Source organism: Physella acuta, unplaced genomic scaffold (genome assembly GCF_028476545.2).
Source record: "Physella acuta isolate Inbredline_101_S28 unplaced genomic scaffold, ASM2847654v3 ptg001863l, whole genome shotgun sequence".
Lineage (NCBI taxonomy): Eukaryota > Metazoa > Mollusca > Gastropoda > Physidae > Physella > Physella acuta.
The window spans coordinates 156,768-181,703 of record NW_026733369.1 but is presented as its reverse complement, the minus strand read 5'-3'; the positions used below and the strand labels follow the sequence as shown (position 1 = coordinate 181,703).

Genomic DNA, 24,936 nt, shown 5'->3' with positions numbered 1-24,936 from the left:
GTGACCTTACTCAAATATATTTTATATTGTGTTGACGTCACAATCGTAGACGCCACCTACTTCCATGTGAAATGAATGTTTTGGTCAGAGATACCGTTTCATGATTATCATTCATTATGATTAGAAAATATTTTTGGCACAAGTCGAATCAGTGTAACTATAATTTTAATCATTTTTGTAATTTTATACGTGTGCATTTAACTGATAGATCTACATTTTGCAGTTAGTTTCTTATGCATTCGTTTCACTGGCGAAGGGTTAAAAAAATAAAAATAAACCGGAATTAAAAATTGATTTTTAGTTTTAGGCCTTTTTTATTATTATTTTATTATTAAAAAAATATTAGTCTAGATCTAGTCTAGTCCTAGTCTAGATCTAGGCCTTAGTCATTTGTCGGACTTACATTTTTATTAGGCAATTTTTAAATATTTTTATATTAATTAGGCCTAGGCCTTGTATTAAGAAATTTAGTTAGATCTAGACATCTAGATTTAGATCTAGATTAGCCTTAGCAGCTTAGCTAGACTAGGCTTAAGAAGACAGCAGACAATCACAATTACATTACAGTCACGGATTACAGTTACTTCTCAAGATTTAGATACAGGACTTAGGGCCTAATTGTAGTAGTTGTTACACTAGCAGCACTAGCTAGACTATCACTCATTTTACAATTTTTAATTTAAATGAGGCTAAGTCTTAAGTGAAGTGAAAACAAATAGATCTTGTCTTACACTACAAGAAGACTACATGACGACAGACAACCATCAAGAGTACTACTAAAAAGCATAGACTTGAGTAGAGGTTTTAGGTCTAAGACAAACTTACAAAAAAAAAGGTGTCGGCCTAAATCATCTCAATTTTTTTCTAGCGTTTTAAATTATTTAATCATTTCATATTTCTTTTAGTTATGCACCTTGCATTTTACTATGATGATTATTTATTAATCATTTAAAGTGCATTGTAATCATGCTGAATAATTAACAGATATTTTGACAGTTTTTGCCTTTTTACACCTTCCTACTTTATTGTATGTTGTATATGGAATATGAAAGATGTATGCATTATATTGTAATGGTGAAAAAAATTTAGAGGTTTTAAAAATTTTGACACTTAACAGAGCCGGAAAATCTTGTCTGTCTGTGTGTTTGTATGTGTATGTAAACACGATCACCTGAGTACTGTTTCAGTTAGGTTGACACAATTTCATACAAGTATCTTAGTATTTTATTAAATAAAAATTAATTATAATTTGTAATCAGCATATTTAAATTTATCACAACAAAAAAGCTTAAGTTTCTGATCTCAGATATAGTTTGATAGACAAACAGGGTGAGAGATAGAAGTACGCACATGCACTTTTTTATATCAAAAAATTTAGGGGAGATCCCTTTTGCTTTATTTTGTTTTGCAACTTAATTTAGGATATCATATAGCTACCATTACTAGCCACACTATAATTCTTCTATATAATCATATAGATCTAATAAGTTTTTAAAGAAAGGATATCTTTGATGAGAAGTGATAGATGCAGAATGCCATTAGTAAAAATGTGTATTTTATTTATGGTATAATTTCATTTTCAGGATGTGATTGCACAAGAGTAGATAATAATGCCAAATGATTAATGTTAAACAATCGTATGAATTTGATTTGTGGTGAGTTGTTTTATTACTATCTTTTTAGCCAAACCACTAAACATACTTAACCTTAATATTCTCTACTTGCATAAGATAATATCCAAACTTCATCTCAATTTCCTAGTTTTTAATCAAATTTTAAACCTTTTCAATTGTTTATTGCCAGTTTGTTGCTGTGTTATTTTTGCTGTAATGTAGGTTATGTTGTTGGGTTTCAGATGTCTGCCTCATAAGAATTGGTGACCACCAAGAATGCCAAGGTCACCATGGATGATGCTGTAAGCCGTGATTCTGTGACCTCTTCTACCAGTGAAGAGTTTGTTGTGGTCAACGGGGAACCCAAACTGAAAGTTGCGGCAGATGTGAGCGACATCAGCGAAGAGATAGCCAGTGCCACAGCTACTGAAAGTAAAATGTATGATAGCTCGGACAATATTGACGAGCAGTGTGATCATGTGATTCCCAGCAGCCAGTCGGTCAATGTTTTGAATTCAGAATCCATCCTGGAGAATTATCCTGACACCCCTAATGAGGAGGATAAATCCGGTTCTGGCGCAGGTAAAGCTTGGCATTCTATTTTGTCTTTCAAATTTATGGAAATTTAAAATCCTGTTTGTTTTTAGTTAACACAGAAGTAGCTTAAATTATTATTGGATTACTTGCAGTAGAAAGAGGCTTGAGTAGACTTTGTAGTTGAAACTTTAGAAAAACTTTAACAGTTTTTTGCAATCTTAAGATTATCAAATTTTCTGCACACTGCAGAAAACTTTGAAGTTTTTAAATACATGTCTTTCTGATAAACTTTTTTTTTTTTTGCGATTTCAATCTTCTGTTACCTGATCTCCTTAATTATGAAATCAATTTACTTTTGACGACCATAAATCAAGTTGCCTATATAAATTTATTCACTTTATTATTGAGGTGGAATTAAATTTTTATTGTATTGTTTTGACCTTGAAGTAATTAAACTTCAAATGTATGGCTTTGACATTGAAGTCTAAAAGCAGATTGTTTTTGTTTTTGTCATGTACAGACCGGGCACGATCTACCTCCTTACCCACCATACCTATTGGTGACTGCACCATCTTCAATGGGGTCACCTACCTGGGGTGTGCAATGGTTAACGCCCCTCGGAGTGAGGGTGAAATATATCGCAACATGGCTGTCCTGAACCAGCACAGCCAGATGTCCATTCCTGTGGCGCTGTCAGTCCCCGCGACGTCAGAAGGCATAGTCAGGTGAGCTAGGACTAGCTTTTCCCCTTTTTAAGGTTGTCTGTTCAATTCTTCACAAACTTCACTTGACAAATCTGCCTTCACAAAATTCACTTGTGATTTGAAGAGGTTCACAATCTCCTTCAAAAAGTGCACATAACACAATTCCTTCAGAAATCTCACAGATCACTCATAAAATGCACTTCAGTGGCTTTATAAAATGCACTTCATATTTAGCCATTTACAGACGCAGTTCATACTTTTTAATATTTTAAAATGCACTTCCCCAACCCTTTACCTATTGATTCTATTCATAAGAAATCCTAAAACTTTGTAATTGTGCACTATACAAAATTGTTTAATTAATTAAATTTGACTCGACTGATTCTGCTGATTTAAGAAATGAGTGCTACAAGAACATAGTTGAAAGATAACGTAACTTAAGATTGTCTTAAGATTGATAGATTGTAGTATTATGGGAACCTAAAATAAAACTATATAGTGACATTGTAGCAGTTTTTGTTCTATATTAATTAAGTCAAACTTCAATTGGTTAGGAATTCAGTAAAAATGGATGGATTAGGAATTTTTTGGTAATCTTAAGTACCCTACCTAAAATGTTATAAAGCATGTGTTTGCATTAGTTTGCATGGGATGATTAGATGTTTGAAATGTTGGTATAAAATACTGTAGACCATAGAACTATATTTATCTGGTTTAAGTAACAACAAAATCTTTTGATATGTTGACATAAAACACTATAGAGCATAGACCTATTTGGTTTAAATAACAGCATTAGTTGTGTGTACCTGATCGCATTAATCTAGCTGTTGGTTAACACACCCTCCCACTCATAGCCTAGCTGTCACCCATCTACCTAGAGCATTTTATATATGTCATGTAATCCTCCTTCAACAAATGGATCATTTCATGGGGCCATTGTGTGTTTATTATAGTTCTAAATACCATTGTTTAAAACATTAATCTTCACTGTCATTGTTTAAATGTTGACAGAAATTTTTTCTTTAATCTGATGTAACCTGTCTTATATTGTTGGAATTTTTCTGAAACAGTTAAGAATTGTTGACTTGTTAGAAAAGTATTCCCTTTAACTTAAACTCATTCTGAGGAGATCTATATTCAACTTTGAGTTCTTACACCTTTTTTTGTTCAAGAAAACTATACATTACTTAGTACCACTGAGAGAATTGGTTGTGCTATCTACCAATGCTTAACTCATGAAACCCTGGATTTTGTTTGAATGTTACATGTGATGATTCTTTCTGGGTGTTTATTATGTGCAGTTGAATGTCATTGTTTTCATTATCTAGTTAAGTTAGACACATCTCGTACTCTTATCCTCACTATAATCATCGACTTTTTTTGCTTTATAGTTTTACAGTGATTATGATATGATGTTGTGTTCCTTAATTATATTAAAGAAATACAATTATTAGATACAAAATGTTCAATATAAACAACATATAATATAACTTAACAACAGTATGAATTTAATAAGTGGATAATATTCAGTGTGAAGAGGACTTAACTGGAGGCCTATGGCCTTATCACAGTTGTATTGGGCATCTACCTGAACCAATGTATTGGCTGTTTATTGCAGTACAAAACTGTTTAATAAAACTAGTATCAAGTCTTTAAAAACTTAATAACAGTGTGTTGTATATAAAAATTGAAATGGAAAAATGTACATCACTTAATAGCAAATAGGAACAAATGTGTGTCCTATGATGCTGCAGAAGTTAGAAACTAATATTTTGAAAATTGTGAATTCTATAAAATCAGTGAAAACAAACTTGCAAATAAAGGCCAAACAAACTGCTGAATGTCATAGTTTAAAAAAAATAAAATGAACACAATTGCTTTTGTGCATGTTATCAGTTTTTTAATATATCATTTATATTAATATCCAACTATATTCTATCCAATTCTTTAAAAACAGTAGCTAAAAGTCCATTCCCATTTTAATTCCATGTGTTTTTGTCTTTTTTTTCCTTTGATTTGTTCCGCAGCAGAAGTGGAGAGCTCGTGCGGTATGCATGACTTTTTTCTTTGTTTTTCTTCCCTTCACATGGTCCATTCTATTATGACAAACATTGATTCATTAGCTCCAATTTCTTATCTATTTAAATCCTGATCTAAAATGAATGAAAAATAAATAAATTTTTTTTAAAAACATTGATGTTGTCATGCATGATTGTAGGGCCATTTTTTGTTGTAGAGAATTTTGTTTAATAATTTGTTGTAGTGTTGAAGCTACAATCCTGTGTGATAATTACTTAATTTGCTTTGCCTCTAAAATTAACACCATGAGTTTGTGCTTGTTGATTCCATTGTTGTTTCCTGTTTATTGATTGAGTGAAATTTGCTTTATTTTAATAATTACTTTGCATTGATCAATTGAAATTTTTTTTTTTTAAACTAGTTTTTAACTCGTTTTCTATTAGTATCCTGTGTTGTGATTTAACATACAGAAAACTGAAGTTGAATTGCTGTGTTTATTCTTTGTTAACCATAAATTAAAAAGGCAGAATATTAAAGCTGTATTACCCCCCAGCTTTCTGTTGTTGTTTTTTTTATGAGATCCTTTCCAATCTCCTTCAAAAAAGGGAATCAGTTAGCCAATAATTTTGTGTTTAATGTAGCTGCCATACTAGCAACAGTCCTTGTTTTATTATTTGATTTTTTTATTTTGTGTTGTACAATTTGCATGTTACAGTTTCTGTAAAACACGATGTGGAAAAAAAAATTCAGGGTTTCATATATATAATTGGCGTTATTCCTATCATTAGGATAGATTTTTCCTAATTTAAATAATTTCCTAACCCACACAAAAAAAACTTAACAGCTTTGCATTGTCCCTTTCACAGATGACTGATTTTGGCTATTTGGATGTGCTTTACAGCTTCCATTATTCTTGTTGCTTTTCTGCTAGAAACTATTGTTTTTGATATTATGTGATCAAAGTGTGTATGTAACACATATTTTCTGGGGAAATTCTATTCTGCAGTGGTTATCAAAAAATGATTTGTGAACAAATAATTTTCCAGTTTGATTTGAAAATTAACTTTAAGAAGTGGGTAGATACCAGATCGCAAAATTTGACGCGTTTGTTTCAATGTTTATTTACTTCTTAGCTTAGTTAGACTAGTGGTAACTTAAACAGGAATTTTAAACATTCTATATTCTCATGTCAGTGCAGTTGAATGTATGGCATGTAAATAATTCAGTTAAGTGATTGTTTAGACCAGTATGTTATGTGTCTCAAGCTAGTGGCTTTTCAAACCTAAGGCTCATATTGCAACCAATTGATTACCACACAAGCATGTGGAGTCATCTTGTTTTTCTCATGCTCCAGACATTTTTCTATGAATGATATTTTTATGATTTTTTTTCTCAGGGTAGTTTAATCTTTAAGGCCAACATAATAATTGCATTAACCTTTTATTTAAAATGTCAATAAATGTACGGTGGATTTCAAGTGATTAGATATAACCAAACACATATGTTTTTAACATGCAAAGACTAAATAAACAACATTCACTGACATTTATCAATGGTTGCCATTTTTGTTTACATTCCAGACTATTAGAGCCAGCCACTAACTCTGAAATAGCAAATTTCCGCATCCACCGCATACTGTTTTGTGCCAGAGGACCAACAGAGACCCCTGAGCGCCAGTGCTTTGCTTTCACATGTAGTCATGGAGACAGTGCTGAAAATGCCATCTTCCAGTGTCATGTTTTTCGCTGTGATATTCCTGAAGCTGTGAGTGTATTGGGCTCATTTTATTTTATTTCTTAATCTTAATCCATTTGTGTGAATAAATACATAATGAATTATAACTAGCCTGAATAAGTTTTTACATTTATGTAGTAAAACAAACTTTAAATCAACTTTGGATTAATAATTGCTGGGTATCAAGACTACTCCGACAGATTAATGTAAAAACAAACCTTGTTTAGGCTACCCACGAGAGCTCAATGTAAAACAAACCTTCCATTTCCAGGTTCCCAAGATTCTTTACTGCTTTGCTAACACATTCAGACGTATACCAAGGAGCCAGAAATCTTCAGAGACAAGTTTTTCTAGCGCAGAGCTAACCTTCAGTTTTACAGTTAGTCTGGACTTCCGCGAGGATGATGGCAAGGGCGGCTACTCTGCTTGCCCTAAAGACAAAGATGTGTTTAAGTTTAGGGTCAACACTGCCAAACGTCTTCTGATATCAGTACAGCAGTCTGGGCCACATGAGCTCAGGATTGAAAGGTTTGTACATTTGTAAACATTTGAAGAGGGGGGTATCAAATATGGATATAATCATAGCACTTGAAATTTTTTGTTATGGGAAGGGGTTGTTGGACCGTAGAGAACACAGCTCTTAACCCTAAAGTCCCAAGTTCGGATCCCAGACTCAAGTCTGTAGGATGTCCCTGTATCCACTCAGCTCTGGAGGTTACCTGACTCATTGTATGGAAAGTAAAGGTGGCTGGGCATTGTGCTGACCAGACTATTCCTTCATATGCTGAGGTCACAAAACTAATGAACTAGTTTGTTTTTTATTTTATTTTTGTTAGATCTTTATCTAGTCACTTAAGAGGTGTGCCTGCAGCTTATCGTTTCACCAACACTGTTAACCCTCTTCTTTAATGCATACAGAATATATGAAAGCCTTTTCATATTTACCTGTTGGATAAGAAATAATGACAAGAGTTTGCGATGCTGGATATTTTACTTTAGGGAATTTTTACTGTACATAATTATTGCTATACATATATATCGGGCAGATGAGGCTCGTTAGCTGGGGACAGCCACTCTTCTAGGAGAGACAACTCCAAAATTAAACAACTGCTGCCTTGTAGTTTGTTCTTGGTTGGACTAAGGCTATGGAAGCAAATCCAAAAAGAAAAGCAGGCTGAAATCGGAGTCAATGGCCTTAATGGCGCAAAACCAGTTGACACGTAACGCTTAATTGTGTTGGAGGCGTGGTCGAGTCGGCAAAAAGCTCATGGTTGATACATTCGAACAGTCTCGAGTTCAAACCCACTAGCAGATAAATCTCGATCCCCTTCAACACTAATAATTAAGAACGAAGAAGAAGAAGAAGAAGCTATACATATTGACTTGTCCTTTTATAGAATAATAGTTGTAAAAATAAAAATGTGCAAAATTTTATTCAACTTAACATGTTAGTGTTATTCATGAAAGTAAATAATGGAATCTAAGAGGAACTGAATCCCATTGTCTCTGCCATTAACTAGAGAAAGTGGGTTCATGAAGTATAATGAAAACACTCATCCCATTATTACTTTCATGGTTTATCCAGTGTGATAAACAATGCTTTTGCACTTAACTTATAAAGTGCCTTTTTTTTTCAGATATCACTAACCACATTTTTAAGAAGATTATTATAATACATTGGAAAAAATAAATGTTTTTCAGAATATGCTTTATTAATTTGGATACTTAATGGAGTTTCAATGCTTGTCACTACTATTTATATTATAGGATGAAGACTAATAACGCTTGACAAATTGACACATTTTTGTAATGTTATTTTCTAAAGTTAAAAAAAAAACAACTGAAAACATTCAGACAGTAAAGAGATGGGGGTATGGATTACTTTTTAAAGTAGTTATTTTATTTTATAACAGTAGTTAAGTGACCTGATGGTGTTAGTAATAAGAATATTCTCTTGCAGATGTTTTGGTCTGCTTATCTCCCCTGGCAGAAATGTCCAGCACAGTGATATGCAGTTGATTGAGTTGGTGAGTCATTAATTGTTTTTGTGTGTGTTGTGTGTATTTGTTTACAAGTATGACAATTTTGTGTGCTGTGTATGTAGCCTTCCATTCTACTTTAGTAAATATTTGTGTGTAATATATTCTTTTACATTTTGGTTAGACAATTTTAGTGTGTTGTGCATTCTTGTTCTTGCACACCAGTGAGTCTTATTGTGCAATGAACATACACTAAAGGCTTTCATTTGTAGGGAAACCATACACTTGTACATAGTTAATCTGAAAAGTTTTTCCAATTGTAAGATCTTCTAGTGCATTAGTTATTGTTGAATCTACTTAATGCTTAACTTCAGAGCACCATTTCTGCATGTCATTGTATAAGTTAATTTATCTGCTATGTCTGTCATAATCGAGGGCCTATATTTTTTTTAAACTTATTTCTGTATAAAATATTTCCTTGCATCTTAGATGTTCTGTGATGCCTGTTCCTAATTACCGGCACCATTATGTGTGTTGGTTTAGTGAAGACATTTGATACAGGTTAAAGATAATTTTTTTATACAGAAGAGTAAGCCTCCTGCTTGTTTGTAGGTCATGAGCTATTTATAGCTGGTGTGTAGACAAGAAAAGGCTGAAATTTCCTAAACAGTATTGGGTTTCATTGTGGGTTTTTTCCCCCCACATATGACATTAACTAATGTTATACAGCATTGGTGTATGCATAACCTGGTGTAATCATGAGTGATTGTTTTTATCACTCATTTGTTTAGTGAAGTAGTCACTATATAATTGTAAGATGGTGTGAAATCAATTACTGTTGCCACTTAGCAACCAGGGTACGATAGTTGTAAACAGTGAAAAACACTCAAATACTCAAAATATTTCTTTACATTCTTTTATTTTCCTTAATACAATTTGAAAACAATTATTTTATGGACTTGTGTTGGACAACATGAGTGCAAATGAATTAAATCTGAAAAAAGGTGTGTATGTACCATATTTTTATGGCAGTTTTTTTCTGTGACAGGAATCTATGGGATATGTCTCAGAAACCAAGGTGTACAATGTAGCTGGTCACTGGGACCCTTCAGAAAAGTGTTTCACCATCCTCAACACAGAGACTGAAAAAGGTGAGCGAATGGCTACAATGTTGCCACGTAGTTCTTATTTGGACAAATGCTATGTAAGCAAATCCAAAACAAAAGCAGGTTGAAATCTGAGTCAATGGCCTATATGGCACATAACCAGTTGACACGAAATACTTATTGTGTTGAAGGGAATTATTTCCAAAACTGAAATTAAGAACGAATTAGAAGCTACTATGTTGCAACTCATGTTATGATTGTTACATTTCTCATTAACAAAGTTACTATTCAGGCAAATTATTTTCTAACTCATGTTATCATTATTACATCTCATGTGTGTTAAACACCAGTCTAACAATGTTTCACATTATGTTAACACCATAAACATTGTTATCTCACTAGAGATACTAAGCCTAACTACACAAATTAGACTGGGTGTGCCCTGTGTCTTAAGCTCAATCCAGGCTAGTCTTGAGCTTGAAGCTTAAGTTAAAAATCCATGGTTTTTTTTTTAAAATATAGCATTTTGAGTTTTCTAAAATCTGTTGATTAATCCCTCAAAAAATATATTGTAACATTTTTCTAGGGACAGGTTTTTGTTCAAGTCGTAACATTTCAGCAACAGTTCACGTGCTCCTTATTTCAAAGTTGTTATAAATTTTATTCATAAATAGTGCACACAAATAGAGAAAAGTTCTACTAAATAATACATTTGTGATTTACATATCCTGAATATGAGGAAGTCATTTTTTGCTAGTTTGTTTTAGGAAATGGTTAATCTGTTGTCAAAGTAGGTCAGTATCTAAAAATAACCTTCAAGTCTTAATGTGGGGGTGTCAAATTTTTTATGAAAATATTTCAAGTATGTTGCAGTGTGGTTTAGTCTTGAAATGGTTTGGTCCATGTGTATTCCTAATGGATGTTGTATATGAGGTTTTGTTTAAAGTTAGTTTTCTAGAAATTCTCATTTTAATTGGTTGGCTGTATGAGGGTTTGCTTGCATATCAGATTCAAATTTCACACTTAGGTGTACTGCACAAAAAGACAGGGTTTGTTGAAATAAGGACTTGAATGACAAATCTAGCAGGACCATATCAGTGTGTTTTTTTTATGAATTAGGCAAGTGTTAGGGCCAGACCTTAAATTTATTCTTCCTATCCATTAAATAGTCTCAAAAATAAGTAATTGAAATAAAATATTTGTATCAATTTAATTAATTTTTACTTCATTAAGATTTTTTTTTTAATTTACAGACGCATTTGTATTAAATTTATTCTTCCTATATATTAAATAGTCTCAAAAATAAGTAATTGAAATAAAATATTTGTATCAATTTAATTAATTTTTACTTCATTAAGATTTTTTTTTTAATTTACAGACGCATTTGTATTAAATTTATTCTTCCTATTTATTAAATAGTCTCAAAAATAAGTAATTGAAATAAAATATTTGTTATTCCAGTTATTAATTAATTTTACTTCATTAAGATTTTTTTTTTAATTTACAGACACATTTTACAAATGAGATGAGTTGTCCTAATCTCTATTCTCTCTCCCTCCCTCCCTATAGATACCTGAGAGTTGTTCTAATCTCTATTATATATCTCTCTCCCTCCCCAAAGATACCCGCGTGTTTCTCACTGTGGCCGTTGACCTGGTGTTGTTTGGCATCCAGGAGCCTGTCAGGTTTATCTTAGAGACCAAGGCCAAGATCTTCCCCGTGTCTGAGAGGTTTTGGTACCTGAGTCGCAAGGGTTACATGGAGCAGTTCAGTGTCAGGCTCAAACAGGTCAGTGACCTTAGATGACCATGACTTAGTTGACCATGACTTGGCTGACCATGACTTGGCTGACCATGACTTGGCTGACCATGACTTAGATGACCATGACTTAGATGACCATGACTTAGTTGACCATGACTTGGCTGACCATAACTTGGCTGACCATAACTTGGCTGACCATGACTTGGCTGACCATGACTTGGCTGACTATGACTTGGCAGACCATGACTTGGCTGACCATGACTTAGATGAGGCTTAGTTGACCATGACTTAGATGACCATGACTTGGCTGACCATGACTTGGCTGACCATGACTTGGCTGACCATGACTTGGCTGACCATGACTTGGCTGACTGACTTGGCAGACCATGACTTGGCAGACCATGACTTAGATGACCATGACTTAGATGAGACTTAGTTGACCATGACTTAGATGACCATGACTTAGATGACCATGACTTAGATGACCATGACTTAGATGACCATGACTTAGTTGACCATGACTTAGTTGACCATGACTTGGCTGACCATGACCATGACTTAGCTGACCTTGACTTGGCTGACCATGACTTGGCTGACCATGACTTAGTTGACCATGACCATGACTTGGCTGACCTTGACTTGGCTGACCATGACTTGGCTGACCATGACTTAGTTGACCATGACTTGGCTGACCATGACTTGGCTGACCATGACTTGGCTGACCATGACTTGGCTGACCATGACTTGGCTGACCATGACTTGGCTGACCATGACTTGGCTGACCATGACTTGGCTGACCATGACTTGGTTGACCATGACTTGGCTGACCATGACTTGGCTGACCATGACTTGGCTGACCATGACTTGGCTGACCATGACTTGGCTGACCATGACTTGGCTGACCATGACTTGGCTGACCATGACTTGGCTGACCATGACTTGGCTGACCATGACTTAGTTGACCATGACTTGGCTGACCATGACTTGGCTGACCATGACTTGGCTGACCATGGGTAAACTTTGAGCAGGTAGAGAGCAGTGGAGAGAACAAGTGCTACGAAGTGGTTAAAGTGGAGAGCCAGACAGAGGTTGACAGGCGGAACCATAACCTGACCTTGAACTTGAGTGGAACCACTAGAGCTCCCACAGAGTCCATCAAAACACCTCAGGAGGAGGAGGATTCTGGTAGGTTGGGAGGGGGTGGGTTCTGGTAGGTTGGGAGGGGGTGGGTTTTCTGCTACATGAGGGTGGGTTCTTGTAGGTTGGGTGTTAGGGTTAGGGGTTTTGGCATAGGGGGTGGGGTTTCTGGTAGGTTGAGGGGATGGGTTTAGGTAGGTTGGGAGTGGGTGGGTGTTCTGCTACATGAGGGTGGGTTTTGGTAGGGGGGGGGGGGTGGGGTGGGGTTTCTGGTAGGGTGAGGGGATGGGTTTAGGTAGGTTGGGAGTGGGTGGGTTTTGGGAGGTTGTATGAGATATAACTGCTGTATACTGTTGTTGTTATAGATATAGATGAGCCCCTGCTCAGTGGGTCTGGGATTGTGAGCAAAGAGGTGACAGATGAGAACCTTCTGGAAGCTTGGGCAGAAGTCTTGTCCCGCTGGCGTAAAAACCTGTCCTCCAGGCCGCGGCAGGTGACGCAGCTGGTCAGGAAATCCATCCCAGAAGCCCTGCGTGGCGAGGTCTGGCTTCTGCTCTCTGGTTGCCATGAGACACAGAACTTGCTGGAGTCCTACCGTGTGCTCATTACAAAGGTCAGGGGTCATGCTTCGATGTTGTAGCTAGGCTTGACTCTGTGAGGTGGCCAAAAGTTGTCTCCCCTTGTTTAAATGAGCTTGTCTGTGACTTTGTGAGGTGATCAAAAGTTGTTTCCCATCATTGAGATTTAAAGGAGTTTTATCAAAAGTTGTCTCCCTTTGTTGTCCCAGGATTCCCCCTCTGATGCTGTCATACAGAGAGACATCAATAGGACGTTTCCTGCACATGACTTCTTTAAGGATGCTGGTGGACAGGGACAAGATTCACTCTACAGGATCAGTAAGGTAGGTGAGGGGTGCAGTAGGTAGGGGGAGGTGCAATAGGTTTGGTGGGTCACGTAAGACAGGTAAAAAGCAAGGGGGGTAAGGTAGGGTTTTATCTTCATCATGTAGGTAAATGGGGGACTATACACACATTCTAAATTATTGCTGGGGCCAGCAATATTTTTAAGTATGTGGGGCAAAGGTTAGATTTACACAATCAGCATAGTATGTGGATAGAACAATCTTCACTAAAAACATTGTTTTAAGTTGGTGAACAAGTTGATGCAAATTATTAGGTTAGCTTTTTCTAAAAACTTTTAAAAAGCCTGATATAGTTTCTTTGTTGTCTGCATGTAAAACTTAGACTATAAAATCTGTTGCTCTGTTTTAGGACTAGCGTATGATGAGTGGGTTTGTTAATCTGATCCGACAATTACTTTGGTTAGATGTTAGAAAATTTGTTGTTTTTTCAGGCCTACTCAGTGTATGATGAAGAGATTGGCTATGTTCAAGGTCTTTCCTTCTTGGCTGCTGCTCTGTTGCTACATGTGAGTCATTGATTGATTTGAGATGCTGGCAGATGTATTGTATATCTAGTTTATTCTGATAGCTTATTGTTTCAAAAAGATATCAGATCCCCAATCCCAAATACTGGCTGTGAAAAATAAAGTAATTAATAGATTAGACTTTTCAAATTGTTCTTTCCTCAACTGGAATAAGGATGGTATTGAATGAGTAGTCTCCTGTTTCTGAACTATAATGATGTTTATATAGTGAGTTGCCTCCCCTAATGTCCTTACTAAAATGAGGATCATATCGGGAGTTGCCTCCCCTAATGTCCTTACTAAAATGCGGATGATATAGAGTAGTCTCCCCTTATGACCCTACTAAAATGAGGCTTATATCTGGAGTTGCCTCCCCTAGTGTCCTTACTATAATGAGGATAATATAGAGTGAGTTGTCTCCCCCAGATGCCTGAGGAGCAAGCCTTCTGTGTGCTGGTGAAGATCATGTATGAGTACCAGCTGAGGGACCTGTTCAAGCAAGGTTTCCAGGTGCTACACCTCAAGTTTTATCAGCTGGAGAGGCTTATGCAGGTCTGGTTGGTTTTTTGTAATCCTTACATAGCAAGATGTATACACAAGGTTTTTTTCTTTCACGTATTGAAAGGTTTGATTGGTTTTTAAAAACAACAAAAACTGTTTGGTATGTTGAACGTAAAGTTCTCTGTGTATAGGACCAGCTGCCTGACCTGTATGATCACTTTGCTGAGATGGGCCTGGAGATTCACATGTTTGCCTCCCAGTGGTTCCTCACCCTCTTCACGGCCAAGTTCCCCCTGCATGTTGTCTTTGGTATTCTCGACTTGTTCCTCAGTGAGGTATGGCTGACAGTTTACATTATAGGGGGTGAATGGTGGGCTGACATTTTAGACTTTTCTCTGATATTTTACACGTTTTAACTAAATGGGGGTTGTGGCGTGATAGTGTGAAATTCAAATCTGACAGAATTCAAACCTTGGTGATTAGTTCATCGACATATTGAGTCTGTTAAACAGCTTTGATGTACTTGTCTATTGGTATTGTTTCATTTCTCTTTTAATATTTCAGGGGCATCTCATCATTTTCTGTGTAGCTCTTGCATTATTAAAGGTTTGATATTTAATTTTTTTTTTTTTTTTTTTTTTACTGTTCAGAATTTTAAATGTTCTATGGCAATATTTTATTTTTTCTTTAACAGCAATTTTTTTTTATTTTACGTCAATTTTTTTTCTTTAACATCATTTATTTACCTTTCGAACAATTGTAAATCTGTAAATCTAAATTTTTTTAGCTAGGTTTTTAAACCATAATTCTAAAAAATTATTAGTTTACTAATAATAATTCTAATTAATGAACTCAATGACATCAAAATCAGTTGAAAAAATGAGTGTCCTATGAAGAGATGTTTATAATGATTGGCAACTGACATTTGCTCCTGTCTGTTGCAGTCATCACGTAAAGATTTGCTGGCCCACGACTTTGAAGGTGTGTTAAAATATTTTAGAGTTCACTTGCCTAAAAGGTACAGAGGGGAGGAGTCATCCAAGGAGTTGATGAAATTGGCCGTCAACATGAAGGTAAGCCCACCTGCTAATTAAACCCTAACTCCTCATTAAATTAACCTTTAAGGTTCTAGTTTTAAAACAGACTAGTTTTATCTTGCCGCCTTTTTGATCATTCAAATCAGATTATAAAAGGTACCGAATTTGTATTTTAATTTAAAAAATTTAATTTATTAATTACTATATAACTAAACTTAAGCACTTTTTAGAATGTAAATGTGATAAAATAAAGTCACAAATACTACATAATTTAATAGAATTATCCCCAATTTTGTCCATGTTTTTGTTTTGCTTTCTATAAATTCAACTGTAACCTAATGCTACAGGTTAGCAACCGCAAGTTGAAGAAGTACGAGAAGGAATATCAAGCTATTCAAGAACAAAGCATGCAACAGGAGGACCCGGTGGAGAGGTGTGAGGTAAGCTGTTTACATATAGATTTTGTTTTGTTAATATAGGGTTTGTTGTTGTTGTACTGTATGGTTTGGCTTTGATGAAGTTTAGCACTATTTGCTTTGGTGTATAGCAAAGGGCTAGGTTGGTTGCATTTTAGTTGTAGAAATACAGTAATAGAAATGTTGGCTAAAATTTTATTTAAGTAATGTTAACTTTGTGTAATGCATGAAATGTTAACCTTTTGTATTATAGAGAAATTAACTTTGTGTAATGCATGAAATGTTAACCTTTTGTATTACAGGAATGTTAACTTAGTTGTGTTTTATAAAATGTTAACTTTGTAGCATTGGAATGTTGACTTTTTTTTAGTTCTGTGGTGTTAATTTTGTTTCTTGTGGTACAAGATTGTTAACTTTGTTATATTACAGTTATGTTAACATAATTACAGGGATATTAATCTTAATGTAAAATCAGCTTGCTGCCTTATTCACTTTGAACCCATTAATTGTTGATTTTTGAAAGTGTTAGTTCAGCTGTTTTAATTGTAGAATGAAACCTTCAATAATCCATTGATGTTTTATTACATAAACCAGACATGCACATTAAAAACATTCAGATAATCCTCTCAGTATCAAATATATCCCACCTGTATGTTAACAATATGATCAACTCACCAGATTAGTTTAACAAAACCTAAGTTAAAACATAGGCTACCATGTCTTTTTAAGCTTGTAAAACTCAGCCATCTTCAACCCATGTATAAAAAAAATACCACTCATCACAGTAGCTATGGTTTGTTTACAATTCATGTTTTGTTTAATGTCTACATGTGTCAGTTGTAAACATTTGTTCAGCATAGATGTGGCTTATTGTCTTCAATTGGTGTGTACATGTTTTGTTTGGTCCCCACAGAGAGAAAACAAAAGGTTGATAGAGGCCAACATGAGACTAGAGCAAGAAAATGACGACCTGGCACACGAACTTGTGGAGAGCAAGCTGACCCTGAAGAGTAGAATTGATACTGTGAGTAGCAGCTTGGTAGAGTAGAATTGATACTGTGAGTAGCAGCTTGGTAGAGTAGAATAAATAATCTATCATCGTGGTAGAATAGAATTGATAAAGTATCAGCGTGGTAGAATAGAATAATATTTTATCTGCTAGTAGAATCAATACTCAGCTTGTTTTGTTGACGTTTATAAGGTGTGTAATTTGAATATATTGAATGAGTGGGGGGAAGTGTGGGGGTATATGCTTCAGCTTACTATTTATACTTGTCATGGCATGTTTGTGCTGCTGCTAATTTTTTTTTTCAATTTATTTTAGTAGATGTAATCGAAAAATGTATTTGTTATTGATGAATTCTCTTTGGAAATGTCAAATATTATCCTACACTAGCATATAGAACAGATTCAATCTATTTTTAAAGCCATATGACATGGTACAATTGTGTTGGTAGTGCTATAAACAGTTACTGCCCAGTGTGGGTTGCCAGCAATGTTTCCAGAAACTTCCCCAGCTGACAGCCACCCAGAGCCTTGCAAACCTAATGCCTTACCCACTGCCAACAATTTATCATAGAGTATCTGATAGAATTGTGTTGGTCATGTGGTAATGCTATGTTATTTCTAATCTGTTTTTTGTTATTGTAGCTGGAAGACAAATGTGCTGAGCTAGAGAGAGAATTTAACCACACGTCAAATCTACTTAAAGAAACAGAGGATGAGAAGAAAAGGCTTGATGCCGAATCCAAGTCTGTAAGTTTTGTTTGATGCTAGGGGGGAGGGGAAGGGAACACATTAGCCATGGTAGAGCTTTAAAAAACTTCTCTGTGAATTATATTTTCTACCAGCTGTCCGGTGTTTAGACTGCCCTAAAAACGCGATGCTTTCAAGATAACTTTCAAATGGAACAAAATAATTCAAATAATAGTGATCCTGATTTTAAAAAAGCCAATTTATTTATATAATTGAAGTTAAATGTCAAGGTAAAAATAGAATAAAAGTCTAAGCATAAAAAAATGTATCCAAGTTCAGTTTTCTAATTTTACAGCATACATTGTTTTTATTTTAAGCAACAATTTTGATATGTGCAAGTTACTGTAAGGCTACTAAGGAGACAAAATTGTCCTTAGCATAGTGCAGGGCTGCCTACTTGTACGGTTTTGCCCGTAACTTTACGATTTTGACACCCAGGTTACGGAATTACGATTATGCTGCAAAATTACGGTTTTGATTTCAGTAGAGATCAAAATCGACTTTAGTGTAAAAAAAAAAAAAAATTTCTGGTGGTAACTTAACTTTATGTTCCCGGTCTGAGTTTTATATTTTAATTTAGCTAGTTATATTTCAGTATTTCAGTGTGTTATCCGGTTCTAAGGTTCTCAGCCTCTTCCGTAACAATCCCCCCTCCCCCTTCCCGCTCATGTCATGGCTGGCGGCAGTGGTGTTTATATTGTGAACTATTGACCCCGCGAGTGGTCTGTGTTACCTCATGAGCCGGTGTTGTCCGGAGAGAAAAAAAAAGGGCGTGGCCTAAATCATTGAAAGTCTGGTCGCGCAGTCTGGCGAGACATATTTACTGAGGCGGTATTACAGCTAAATGCCTAAATAGCGAGATATCGAGGCATTTTGTTTGAGATGTGCGAGAAGACAAGATTTTACTAAACAACGAGATCTAGGCTCACCTAGATCAATTACGGATCATATTTTTAAAATTGTTCCTTTCTTCTAGATATTACATTGATAAAATGTAGATTTAAAAAAAAAATATTCAAGAAATATGCTAATTCTAAACATCGTCACTCGTCGGCCGCTTACGTTTTCTTGTTCGCGGGAAAAAAAATCCTGACACGCACAGTCGAGGGGTCACTGAGTTCACATTGGTTTATATATCGGTAGTGTTGGCCTATATCATACGTCATACTACTCATTGCAAGAACAATTCCTATTTGAAATTTTCCATTGTCGCCTTACATTCTGAATTTAACGGAGTTTTTAAAAAAAACTAATTATTAGTCCATAAAATAAAAAGTAGCACGAGTCGCCGACTGTCATCATTACGCTGATGAGCTTTACGATCATATAATATGGGTCTTATTTACATTGTATTTAAAAAATGTGTAAAAATACGGAAAGTTACGGAAAACCTATGCTCTTGTTACGGGGAAAATTTTTTTGGGGTAGGCAGCCCTGATAGTGTGGTCCAAAAGGATCTGGCCCCTCTTGGAAAATGCTATTGGTTGATGTAGTTTTAGGTGTTACATAATTTAACAACCAAGACACTCATCTAAACATGTCACTTTTAAAATGAGTTGTTTTTTTTTGTTTATGCCTGCAGCTGAAGGAAATGTGTCGCAGGGAATTGGAGCGAGCAGAAACCGAGTCAAAGAGGAACACTGCAATAATTACTGATTACAAACAGGTGGGTGAGGGGGGGATACTGCAGTAATTAAGTGTGGGGGGACACTGCAATAATTACTGATTACAAACAGGTGGGTGAGGGGGGAATACTGCAATAATTAAGTGTGGGGGGACACTAATAATTACTGATTACAAACATTAGGTTGGGGGTAATACAAAATATAAGTTTACACACAAAAAATGTCATGATTGCAATAATAATTTTACTGAGTTGATTAAATGGTAGGTGTTTTATTTCAGATTTGTACCCAGTTAAGTGAACGCTTGGAGAAACAACAGAACTCTTTTAAAGAAGAATTAGCCAATATTAAGGTCAGTTCTTATTAGAATAATTCACTTTTGTTTTATACCTGGTTGTTTTAAGACTTCAATTTCATCACTGGTTATCTCTGTTTTTTAACTGGTCGGTTTTATTTTATAACTGCATTCTTACTTATTTCAAATAAGAAAATCTAAAATTATAATTTATCTATAAAAAACATTGGTTTTAACTTTGTTCACTAGATATTTAACCAGCACCTGATGTTTTATTTTTAATTTTTTTTTTAACTAGTTTATTTTTGACAGAATATTTGTAACTGTTAATTTAGTTTTAACTGTTCTAATATTGTGACTGTTAATTTAGTTTTAACTGTTCCAATATTTGAGACTGTTAATTTAGTATTAACTGTTCCAATATTGTGACTGTTAATTTATTTGTGTAACTTTCAGACGCAGGTGAAGTCATGTGAAAAATGTTCCTCTCTGTTTGTGGGTGAAAACTTGCGGCTGACGGACAACTCACGGGAAACACCAGAGGACCCAGACATTACAGAGCTGCAGAAACAGGCAAGATGGTTTTCACTTGTCACAGTGGATGTTCAAGCTGATAGGCTTAATAAACTGCCATGTCATTGTCATTGTTCTCTTTCAAACTTGACGGTCTATAGGGGAAAGTGAAGTAGAGTTCACCTGTTTCCTTGACCACGGCATATAAAGCGATAGTGTGGTCAGCACTTGACCATTGTATCATTTGAATCATCACCTGTCGACCAATGTTTCATGTCATCATCACCTGTTGACCATTGTATCATGTGAATTATCACCTGTTGACCAATGTATCATGTGAATTATCACAGGTTGACCATTGTATCCCATGATTCTCCCCAACAGGTGAGAGAGCTAGAGCTGGAACTGGCCCAGACGAAGCTGGCACTGGTGGAGTCTGAGTGCAAGACCCAGGACTTGACCCACCAGCTGAACGCGGCCGTCACGGAGATCTCGGCCAACAAGAACACCTGGTTCCACAAGACCCTCAGCTCCATCAGGGACGTGACCACCACCAAGAAGGAACCCAAAGACTGACCTGCGTCCACTGCTGTCGTGGGACTTAAAATAGGCTGAGTTAGTTTAAATCTATCAGTTAAGACAATGACCCAGAGATTATTATGTTTCTAACACTTATAATATTTATTACGTGAGGAGTAGAGAGTGTAATATGTTGTATGGCTTCCTAGATTAGACTGACAGAAGCAAGTGTTGAGCTCTTGTTGCTACCAGCGTATACATACAATTAGTTCTGCTTTTTCAGACGTTCAGAAAAATGTCTTAAGGTTTTGCCACTGTAACATTTTTTGGGGTCTAGAATGTTGTCAGTTTAGCCTGTTAAATTTTTTTTTTCCCTTTGTTGTTCACACAAAGGGGGGTAACAATTCAGTAACAAACTTCTATCGCGTTCAGTTCATGCATGAAGTATGTGACTCGGCTGAAATTAGTTATTGTAATGGTCATCAAGTTGTGCTGTTGTTGTTTGATCAACACTTAATCATTCTACTTCAAATGATGCTGAAATTCCTAGCAATTGTGGCATTTTAGTTTGAACAACTAGGTTATACATATAATTTTTAAAGTGGTTTTTACCACATTCTACTTTTTGTACCAGCTGTAATCAGTTTGTACCAGTCACAATCAGTTTGTACCAGTCACATTCAGTTTGTACCAGTCACATTCAGTTTGTACCAGTCACATTCAGTTTGTACCAGTCACATTCAGTTTGTACCAGCTGTAATCAGTTTGTACCAGTCACATTCAGTTTGTACCAGTCACATTCAGTTTGTACCAGTCACATTCAGTTTGTACCAGTCACATTCAGTTTGTACCAGTAACATTCAGTTTTTACCAGTCACATTCAGTTTGTACCAGTCACATTCAGTTTGTACCAGCCGAAATCAGTTAGTACCAGTCACATTCAGTTTGTACCAGCTGTAATCAGTTTGTACCAGTCACATTCAGTTTGTACCAGCTGTAATCAGTTTGTACCAGTCACATTCAGTTTGTACCAGCTGTAATCAGTTTGTACCAGCCACATTCAGTTTGTACCAGCTGTAATCAGTTTGTACCAGCCACATTCAGTTTGTACCAGTCACATTCAGTTTGTACCAGTCACATTCAGTTTGTACCAGTCACATTCAGTTTGTACCAGCCGAAATCAGTTAGTACCAGTCACATTCAGTTTGTACCAGCTGTAATCAGTTTGTACCAGTCACATTCAGTTTGTACCAGTCACATTGAGTAAATTTTGTTCAGTTTGTGCTGATCTCACAGTTTAAATCGAGCTGTTTCCATCATGATCCATCATTCACTGCCTGACTTGATACAACACTTCCTTATGGTTTTGTTCAGTCTTTCTTCAGCTCTGCCTCTCTCCAGTCCATACGTTCTTCTTAAAGTTCAAAGATGACCCACTTGAAAGTGATCCCGATAACATTGACACTCCCTTCACCCCCACCCAATAAAAGTGGTTTTTTTTTTATGATTGTCCACAAACTACAATGTCTCTCCAGAACATTCCTTTGTTTTATTTCTTGCACCAGAGTCAAATTGTCCAACTTGGTTCATAATATATTGTGCTAATGTACATACTGAACATTTGTTGTGTTAGCAGTGTGGCTATTTGTACATTAAATTTTAATGTAATTAAAGATGTGTGATATTGTTTCATGCTATTGTGCATAGTTTTTCTTTTATTTGTTGTTTGATCCATGCTTTTATTTTGTCTTGAAATCAAAATATGAAATTTTTTTTTAAAAACAGTATTTTTTGAAGAAGTGTATAAAAAGTTTTCTTAATTCATGAACCACTTAGTGTTAGCTTTGAAAATTGTCACGTGACTTATTGTGAGTTTCTCATTGGTCCAAATTTTGTCCTTCACTAACAACTTGCGCAGCACTTGTGTATACTGAGGGGATCATGTTTTAAATGAAGCTGTGTCGGACTTTGCATGAATGAATGCTGTACACAAACATCAAAACACTCACTACAGTCATTTTTGTAGAGGAAACTTAAAAATACACTGAATAACAAAAGTATCATTTCTTTTACGTTATTCATGTGAACTATTTTTTAACGTAGGAGCTTTCAAATAATAACAAATATGCCATAATAAAAAAAATGTAAACATTTCAACTACTAACTCAAAACCAGCTAAGAATTGCTTGTGTGACTGATATGAGAGTTCAAATAGCTCTGTCCTGTTTCTTATCACAGCTCTTTCCCCTTACTATTATGTTCAGAGTTCCTTATATGCCCCCCCCCCCCTCCCCCACTGACACATACTGTGTTGATGCAAGTTGCCTGCCTGATTCAGTTACACAACTAGATAACTCAAAATTGTATTAGGTCTTTTAATTCTTCTGACAAGCCTATTTGAGATTCTGCCAACTTTTTTATACTTTTATGTAAATGAAATATTTTGTTTCACGTCATTCCTTTAAAGTTTTGTATCAATCTGCATAGATCATATAACACCCCAACTGTGCTTAGAGCGTTGGATTCATCATCTTAGTCACAACACTGGTTTTAATCTGAGGTGTTTCATTCCACCAATTGTCCTCATCATTCGTTGGTCCTGTGTACTCATCATTCATTGGTCCAATTATTACTTTCATGTCAGCTGGAAAAACTAGTCAGTTATCATTTTTATGATTGGATAAAAAGAATAAATATGACTTTTTTTTGTAGACAATGGTAGATGTTTCCTTTTATTTAGTTATTTCAGTTTGATTTGGGTATTATTTTTATAATGTCGATTTGAAATTTGTTGAATTTGATATAAACAGAAAATCTAGCAATCAACTTTTGTTAAACATTGAAAATCCAAATTCGTATTATGCTGATGATTTGTTTTTTAAACATGAGTTTCTTTTTTTTGTTCATTACCCACTATTGCTGTTAAATGCATTATTTTAAAACTTCAGTTAATTTTTAAGAAATATTTTTTCATTGCCCATTCTTACTTTTAAATTAAAAATTTTTTTTGTGTACTTTCATTCCCCCTTATACTTTTAATTAATAACAACTGTACTTAATGTGAACATTATTCTTATAAAATCTGCCAGGAAGGATCACTTCTATGTTTACCTGGACACATTCATATAAATGGACTGTAAGGAAACAGTTACCATGGAATATTTTTTAACACTAAACAAAGGGTTAATGTTAGTTCTGTTTGTACGCTGCATTATAACTTTTTACATGTTGGGTTTTATGTTTATATACACATACATGTAACCTAGAAGTAAAATAGTGGTGGTCATTTTTTATTAATAGCAGCAAATGTTCTGTATATAATAATTTGCTTGTAATAATACAGGTAAAAATCTAGTTAAACAACATCACCACAAAAATTTTAGATAAGGAAGCAGAAGTAAAACAGAAATTATTGTCCCAAGAGTTATTACCCTTCCAGCAATGTTGCCTGTACTATGATCAAGCTTTGCGATTCATCTTATTTAGAACCCATTTAAGAGAATTTAGAATGTTATCTTCTTTTTGACTGACATGTTTTTCTCTTTTTTAAAATTTCAAATTGTTTATGTTGGACCAAATGTTTTGGATGCATAATCTAACTATATCAAACATGATCAAGAACTAGACTTTGAGGCTATCCAGTTTTAGAAAATGTTTATTAAACTTTCCCATCATAGAGAACTAAAAAAAAAAAAAATATTTTTTAATAACTTTTGAATATTTATTTTGCTAATACATTCAGCATTGTTATATTGTTTTATAGACAGGTATTGTTTTTAAAATGCTTACACTTTGATTTTTTTTTATTCACTGACACAACTTTTTTGTTATTGCCACATTTTTTGTTTACATTGAGACATGCTCACCCAATGGGTCCAAGGGAATCATTCATCCTTTGCCAACAAGTCGAAGGATTTGACATTAGGGACAACTGCCACATAATCCATTCTTACACACATATAATTGGAATTCCAATACTTAACTTTTTTTTCATTTCATTTACTCTGTGCAATATTGTTTGGTTATTGATATATAAATATATATATATATATATATATATATATATATATATATATATATATATATATAAATATATATATATATATATATATATATATATATATATATATATATATATATATATATATATATATATATATATATATATATATATATATAAAATAGCCAAATGAACATGTGATTGGCTAATAATAGATGCGTTACTCTGCATTGTTTGGTTGCCTAAGTTGTTGATGAAGC

The 24,936-nt window shown here is 34.8% G+C and overlaps 1 protein-coding gene across 2 annotated transcripts; it reads left to right on the top strand.

The window, feature by feature from the left end:
* Positions 1–32: 32 nt before the first annotated feature.
* LOC131930874 (rab GTPase-activating protein 1) lies at positions 33–24,732 on the top strand. Of its 2 annotated transcripts, XM_059287539.1 has the most exons (25): positions 33–153; positions 1,584–1,655; positions 1,856–2,195; positions 2,671–2,875; positions 4,885–4,902; positions 6,454–6,637; positions 6,879–7,135; positions 8,568–8,634; positions 9,635–9,737; positions 11,314–11,480; positions 12,482–12,638; positions 12,956–13,203; positions 13,378–13,491; positions 13,944–14,018; positions 14,442–14,567; positions 14,708–14,851; positions 15,081–15,122; positions 15,461–15,589; positions 15,901–15,993; positions 16,883–16,993; positions 17,620–17,724; positions 19,307–19,390; positions 19,630–19,701; positions 20,101–20,217; positions 20,542–24,732. In XM_059287539.1, the coding sequence occupies exons 3-25, from the start codon at positions 1,904–1,906 to the stop codon at positions 20,731–20,733; spliced, it is 3,102 nt and encodes a 1,033-aa protein (XP_059143522.1). In that variant the 5' UTR covers positions 33–153; positions 1,584–1,655; positions 1,856–1,903; the 3' UTR covers positions 20,734–24,732. The 2 variants fall into 2 exon arrangements, with proteins under 2 accessions (XP_059143522.1, XP_059143523.1); XM_059287540.1 differs by lacking the exon at positions 4,885–4,902 and having other exon boundaries at positions 42–153.
* The last annotated feature ends 204 nt before the right edge of the window (positions 24,733–24,936 follow it).